This window comes from Amaranthus tricolor, chromosome 4, assembly GCF_026212465.1.
Source record: "Amaranthus tricolor cultivar Red isolate AtriRed21 chromosome 4, ASM2621246v1, whole genome shotgun sequence".
NCBI lineage: Eukaryota > Viridiplantae > Streptophyta > Magnoliopsida > Caryophyllales > Amaranthaceae > Amaranthus > Amaranthus tricolor.
The window spans coordinates 16,837,479-16,844,675 of record NC_080050.1 but is presented as its reverse complement, the minus strand read 5'-3'; the positions used below and the strand labels follow the sequence as shown (position 1 = coordinate 16,844,675).

The window sequence follows — 7,197 nt, the reverse complement described above, 5'->3', positions numbered from 1 at the left end:
TGATCGAGAAAATAGCTTTCTTGATATCTTCCTGTGAGAAGGTACAGTCAAGGAGCACATGGTGGTTATTCTCCAGACAACGGCCCTGCTTGATAATATGATCATAAATCACACATCTGCTCTCCATTGTGGTACCTAGCAAGTGAGTATAAAAATCAATAAAGGAGTTAGTGATAAGAGTAGGATTATCAACCCAGTTGCCATCCATATCATGCGAAGCTAAGATAAGGTTGTTCTTTTTTCTCCCCTTGATGTAGTTGTGAAAGAATTTGGTGTTCTCATCACCCTCTCTTAGCCAATGGAGCTTTGCTTTCTGCTTTAGAATCATCTGGTAAACATGGTTAGTGTTTTGGAATTTAACAGCTGCTATCTTTTCCTCATGTGCCAGCTTGGGGTCACTAGGATTTTGATGCAAAGCTTCCTGTGCTTGAAGTAGGGATGTTTTTGCATCCTTAAAGGCAGTGGCCAAAGAGGATTCGGTTCTTTCATCCATTGCTTTGAGCAGGGGCTTCAGCTTCTTCAATTTCTGAATAGCTTTAAACATTCTAGTGCCCTCACAAGTAAGATTCCAGGTGTACTTGACTGTATCTTTAAAAGTTCATGGGTCACCCAATGATTATAAAATTTGAACGGCTTAAGGCCATGGTGCGCTTTCACAGTGGTGATCACCATAGGGGTGTGGTCAAATTCCCCTTCTGGACAGAAATGAACTATAGCCTCTTGAAATGTGGTCTCCCAAGTTTGGTTGCATAAGAATCTATCAATCTTCGATAGGATTCTGTTGCATCCATCCTGCTTGTTATTCCAGGTATAGAATCTCCCTATACTCTTGACATCATGAAGGCTGCATTGAAGCATACAGTTAGCCATCGGACGAATATCTTTTTCGCGCACAACGGACCCTGTTCTATCATCAAAGTGCATGATAGCATTGAAGTCTCCACCTACACACCATGGTTTGGAGTGGGTCGCAGCTGTATCTGAAAGAAAATTCCATAGGCAGTTTCTTTTTTGAACATCATTATGGCCATACACAAAAGTACATAGAAACTTCATATTAGTAGCATTGACCAAAATTTCAGTGTGGATAAGTTGGTCTGTCATACCTAAAACATCAATAGTGAAAACATGAGGATTCCAAGCGACAATAATTCTACCATTATAATGATGAGCATGATTAGAAATAAGATTCCAGTCGGGACATAAGCTAAGGTAAATGTTACCAAGGTTGGCTCTCTTTACCCTAGTCTCAAGAAGGCTAAATAATTGGATTTTGTGGTAGGAGATAAACTCTTTGACCTTTCTCCTTTTGTCCAAGTCATTTAGCCCTCTTACATTCCAAATAGAGATCTTATCCATCCCCAGGAGGGGGGTGATCCATCTCCCCCTGGGAATGCGTAGCACTTACCTCGAACGGCATGGATTTGCCATCCAATGTTTCTGGCTCCATTGAATTTACCCCTGATAACATGTGAAATTTGTTGTTCACAGACAATATTCCATCAGTCGCAGCACAGGTCAGTCTCTGTGGTGATGAGGTTTTTCGCTTTATAGCAGTAAAATCCTCATCCTCCTGTTGTTTGTCATTTTGGTGCTGTGTGGCATGCTGACTTTGTTGTTGTGTTTGTGTCATGGCCTGGGTTTGTTTGACTTTTGGCACCCATTTTGTTACGGTGGCCCCTCTCTTACAGCTTTTCCCTTCATGCCCAAACCTTTTGCACAAGTTACAAAGAATTGGTTTCCAATCATATTGCACTACCTGGGTGATAGTGCATCCTTTTTCATTAATGAAGGTAATAGAGTCAGGCAAAGGGCCATCCAATTCAGTTTCAATTAGAACAAGGGCATACTGCAATTTGTCCTTGTTTAGTGTGGAGTTATCAGGTTTGATAAATTTTCCAACACCACCGCATATTTTAGTCAAAGCTTTAGCCCCCCAGTATTTCAGGTCTAGGCCGGGTAATTTGATCCACATGGGTATAGTTCTAACCTCATCCTTCATAACATCAATATCAGGAGACCATTTGCTACCTTAAGCATGTTATCTCTAGTATGAAATCTAGCTAAGTATACCCCTTTCCCGATTCCAACCAGCTTGTCAAAATTTTGATGTTTCCACATTCTCTGGGCAAAACCCTCCATAACTTTGAGCGGGGGATTTGCACCCAATACATAACAAATCAAGGCAGACTCCCAATAGCAAATTTCATCAACTATATCATCCAATTCAATGGTGGGTAAGGTACCTGAATTGGAGGGCTCTGTGTCTGATTTGGATTGCTCTGTAGTGGGTTCTGGTCTGCCATTCTGTTCTAATTCCATTGCTGCATCTTTCAAAGTCTGAATCCAGCCCTTCATCTTCGAGTTGACTGCTGAAGGCTCTTCAATGGCGCACGCCTCAGCAACTTCAATGGCGTTCCCCGACCTTTTCCCAGTTGATTCTGGAAGCTGTTCTGCAATTGCTTGACCATCCTCTCGCCCCTTAGCTTTGGAATTCTACAGTTTCTGGGCTCCATCACCATCACTGTCATCCATAGAAACGTCTGCAGTTGCTGGAATTCTGCAGTTTCTGGATGTGTCCGAAGATCGATTGCGTTGCGAATCTTCGATAATGGCTGCTGGCGATTGAAGCTTTCCTACCACTTTCCGAGGTCGCCCCCTTCGTCCCATGGTACAGGCCACCGGAATTGTTGATTGAGACCACCGGGATGTTGGTTGAACGCCGCCGTCACTAGCTTTGCGAACCCTAGCAGAATCGTCTCTCCATCGCTGGAGAGAGATGCTGTGGCTGGAGAGAGAGGATTTTTATTATTATTATTATTATTATTATTATTATTATTATTATTATTATTATTATTATTATTATTATTATTATTATTATTATTATTATTATTGTTATTATTATTATTATTATTATTATTATTATTATTATTATTATTATTATTATTATTATTATTATTATTATTATTATTATTGTTATTTTAGAAAATTATTACAATAATAACAATAATAATTAATATTTTTGTTGTTAAATTATATTTGTTGATAATGATTAGTTTAATATTGTTGTTGTTAATAATAATTGTTGTTTATGTTAAAAAAATTATGTATGTTAATAAATTATTATTATTATTATTAGGGATATTATCAATGGTACCCCTGTATTATAGCAATTTACCAATGCTACCCCCATTAATTCCAATGGTACCCCCAACTATATCGCTAATTACAACCGTGACACTATTGTACTTTTTTCGATTAAATGCCCGTTAAATTTTGAATTTAACCTAACCATGGATAGTTTCTAATTGTTTATATACCCAGCATCACTTCAAACACACGTATCTTCTTCTTCCCTTTTCCCTCTCCTCTTCCTTCTCTCCTTCCATGGTTGCTTCCTCAAGGAACTCATCATTCTGCGGTAAGGTGTATTCCGATACTACCAAAAGACGACATGGAAGCCCAATGTTAATTCCATTGAAGTTGGTGATAGCTGGGTAACGTTGAAGAAATGTTACTGTGACCCAACAAAGTTCTATGATATTAGGGTTTCGGGTTCAATTAACAATCTGGGAAGAATCTACTACAAATGTATGTCGTGCCAAGCATTTGAATGGGGTTATGATGCTAATTTGAAGAAAAACATTGATGAAGCTGCACCTGCAAAGGTACAAGGTGCTCCTCCTGTAATGTTGAATGGCGAACAATTTAATGAAATCAAAGCTACTGTTGAAGGGCTGTCCAAGAAGGTTGATAGCTTACTTAAGGTTCTGGTTTTCATGAAATTTGTTGTAATGTTCTACCTACTATTGGTTTTTCTTGTGATTGTAAAGTAAGGTTGTAAGCATTGAAATGGTTTCTATTTATGTAAGCTTAGGTATTATGTTGGTTCTTGCCATGTAAAAGTAAGATTGTTACTTTATCTTTCTTTCCAAAAGACATTTTCATTACCAAAAATGGGAATTAGATCAATATGCATACCAAGTTGGTGCTGTTCATCCTTAATCATATATAATTCATACAAAAGAGGAGTAAGTTGCTGTTTATCCATAATCATACATTACTTATACAAAAGAGGATTAGTAATTATAATCACAAGAGGATTAATCTACTATTCATCCTAATTAAGTCAAAAGTTAAGTAATTACAATCATATAACACAAATACTATTCAATTTGCTTTGCTCTTTCCCTTCTTTGATGATACCTTTTGCTTTACTACTGACGCTCCCTTGCTCTTGGAAGTTCATTAGTATTTCTTACTGCCTTTTGTTTTTTTGTTGCCCCTCCCTTGCAAGTGGCCTTGTTGTGACCAAAATGTCCACACTTCCCACATTTTATTGTCTTGCTCCTCTTTCGTTTCCTCTCTTCATCATCACCTCTCTTTCTGTTCCTACAAGGCCTACCAACACCTCTTTTAAGCACAAGAGGTAATATAGTAGGGTGTTCAGTAGCTGGCCACTTATCCTGGTCAGGGATAGGTTTAATGCTGTGACGATAGGCCAATTTATATTTCTCCACTGCATACCAATCATGAACCCAATGATATTGGATCAAAACCTTCATGAAGAATGGCTCTCATTGCATGCCTATATGGTATAGCAGTGAGTTTTCACACATTGCAAAGGCATGTGTATTGGTTCAAACTGACAGACAGAGTTGATTTACCCTCCACCACCTCATACTCCCCTAGACTAGACGTGAAAGCCCTGCAAGATCTACTCTCATTGCATAGTACTTGAACTCTCTTCACAATGTTTGGACACAGCCTCTCACAATCTTCACACTTCTACCTCCTTTCAGCTAACCTAACCTTTGTCACTCTCCTAATTCCCTCTAACAAACTTAACACTGGCTTGCACCTGTCAGTTCCTAGGGTTGCGTTGAAGCTTTCCACAAAAGTTTTCTTGTTAATGTCATACTTCCATTCAGGATCAAATTTATGTTTTGTCCATCTCTCTTGTGGACCCAAATTAGCAAGCGATTTCCTTGCCTCAGGGTTTTTTTTTTCAATCTCATTCATGGCCTTTGCAAATGTGAAGGTTGAGAGGCACCACATACTAGACAAAACAGTTGCCATAACTTAGGTCCAAGAAGAGACTTCTTCCAGTTGGTACTAAGGTGTCTGCAACAATACCGTCTTTGCACCTTAGGCCACAAATCATTGAGAGCCTTGTCAATTCTCTGCATTTGAAAATAACATATTAAGATTAGGTTTAGATGATTATGCATAATCAATGAAATACTAAGTAATAAGTGTTCTTACCTTCTGCCTGTCAGATATTATGCACCAATTGTCTCCCCTGTTACTTGGTTCAAGTACATGTTTAAGATGCCAAATGAAGAACTTCCAACTCTCTTCATCTTCACATGAAACAATACCCCATGCCACTAGAAACATTTCATTGTTGCCATCAAGGGCAATTGCAGATAACAAAACACCACCATAATTACCCTTTAAATGAGCCCCATCCACTCTAATAACACTTCTACAACCAGAAAAAAGGCCATCCAGAGATGCCTTGAAAGATACAAAAATGCTCATAAATACTAGGGGTCTATCAGGATGTGTAGGGGGATACCAAGCACAATTTTCATATGAACCCTCATTTTTTGATTTGATAACATCGCAGTAAGATGGCAATGTACTGTATGATGTATCATGCCCACCATTAATGATACTCAAGGCCATGTTTCTCACCCTATACAAGCTTGGTTGTGCCATCTCAACCCATATCTGGACCACAAAAGCTCATTCAAAGCCTTACCTAGGATGTCATTATTAGCCCTTATGTCCTCCAGTAAGGCATAGCATGCCCACTTCACTATTACCATAGGGTTTTCGGTTTCTAACCCCAAGCATGTGTGTTCAGTATTTTGAATTTTTTTTTTGGTAGCCCAAGTAACACCATCAAGCAGCCTAGAAGCATGCAATCTCCACTCACAATGTGATTCACTACAACTAATTGTGTACCTAAGTTTGTTTGCTTTATCAACAATCACTGAAAAACCAGATTGTATGCAATAATCCTTAATCACATCCCTCAAATATTACTTATTTGTAAACAATTGCCACTCCTTAATCACAATGTTCCCAAAACCTTTGTCTGTGTACAATTCCCTATTCTTATACAACTTAGTCAAATAATTATCAAAGTCATCACATTGATCATCCCAAACTGGTCCTTCAAATGGATCAAAATGATCTGCATCAACATCTTCCATCCTAATTCCATCCTCTACCTCAGCCTCTTTCCACTATCAACCAAACACACACTATCACTGTCACTATTGTGGAATGACATGGTTGGACTGAAAGATTCATCATCACTCTCACTGACCAAGGATCGTGTTCCAAATGCAACAGCAGCCTCCTTATTCTGTTGCACTAGTCTTGTAGACTATCTAATAACTGTCTTCTTAATTCCCTTTCTTTTCATAGTGGTCTTTGGGATTTTTTTGTTCAAACTAGAATTTTTCTTAGCATTTGTCTTTGGGGTTTTGTTTAGAGTTTTCTTTTTGTTCTCTTTGGTGTTGTCTTCTCCACATTACCTTCATCATTACCTTGACTCTGGATAATATCATTTGCTTGATCATTAACTTCATCAGCTAAGTTTATCTCATTCAATAACATTTTCAATGATAACATCATTGATGTTGCCAGGGGATGGTGTGTTCATCTCAACATGTCTGCTACTCCTTCTCAAAACAGGCAATTTGGGCCTAAACTCAGTCTTTGATGGTTTCCAGCCCTTGGGCTTCACAATCTGCAATGGGGTTGGAATGGGGTCCACTTCTATATCAAAATCATCTTCAACATCCATATCATCCTCAACAGCATGTTCCTCAGGTATAACAGGAGTTGGAATGGGGTCCACATCATCCTCAACACTCAAGACATGCGGTTTCTCATAGGGTTCACTAGGGGTTGGAATTATCATAACATCATCATCATCATGTTCATCATCAGGTTCTAGAGAGGGAGGATTGGGTCTCAAATCTTTCTTCTGTGCATTCTGCTTTAAGGTTTCCCTAAGCCTCCTAGCATTATCTAACAGGGCATTAAGTTTAGAGTCCCCTACATGGATAGAAATACTGTCCTTGCCCTTATTTCTACTAAACATCCCCAACAATGCTTTATCATCATGATCTAAGATCGAGTGTTTATGATCCCGTTGCATTATTTCTTGAGAAACTT

At 38.7% G+C, this 7,197-nt stretch overlaps 2 protein-coding genes across 2 annotated transcripts; both read right to left on the bottom strand.

Annotated features, from left to right (window-relative positions):
• Positions 1–519: 519 nt before the first annotated feature.
• LOC130810791 (uncharacterized) lies at positions 520–2,002 on the bottom strand. Its single transcript, XM_057676917.1, has 2 exons — positions 1,409–2,002; positions 520–1,350 (listed from the first exon to the last, which is right to left on the bottom strand). Exons 1-2 carry the CDS (start codon positions 2,000–2,002, stop codon positions 520–522), a joined length of 1,425 nt encoding a protein of 474 aa, XP_057532900.1.
• A 3,016-nt stretch (positions 2,003–5,018) lies between these two features.
• LOC130810789 (uncharacterized) lies at positions 5,019–6,560 on the bottom strand. Its single transcript, XM_057676915.1, has 6 exons — positions 6,552–6,560; positions 6,341–6,379; positions 6,073–6,257; positions 5,832–5,973; positions 5,266–5,736; positions 5,019–5,183 (listed from the first exon to the last, which is right to left on the bottom strand). The coding sequence occupies exons 1-6, from the start codon at positions 6,558–6,560 to the stop codon at positions 5,019–5,021; spliced, it is 1,011 nt and encodes a 336-aa protein (XP_057532898.1).
• Positions 6,561–7,197: the final 637 nt, after the last annotated feature.

Bases quoted from the DNA above. Each gene is read 5' to 3' on its own strand.
- LOC130810791 (XM_057676917.1), bottom strand. From the start codon at position 2,002: ATGAAGGATGAGGTTAGAACTATACCCATGTGGATCAAATTACCCGGC. The intron at 1,351-1,408 runs GTAAGTGCTACG...GGGATGGATAAG, and splicing joins GCAAATCCATGCCGTTCGAG to ATCTCTATTTGGAATGTAAG.
- LOC130810789 (XM_057676915.1), bottom strand. The intron at 5,974-6,072 runs GCAATTGTTTAC...AAACAAACTTAG, and splicing joins AACATTGTGATTAAGGAGTG to GTACACAATTAGTTGTAGTG. The intron at 5,737-5,831 runs GTAATAGTGAAG...TTTGTGGTCCAG, and splicing joins TAGAAACCGAAAACCCTATG to ATATGGGTTGAGATGGCACA.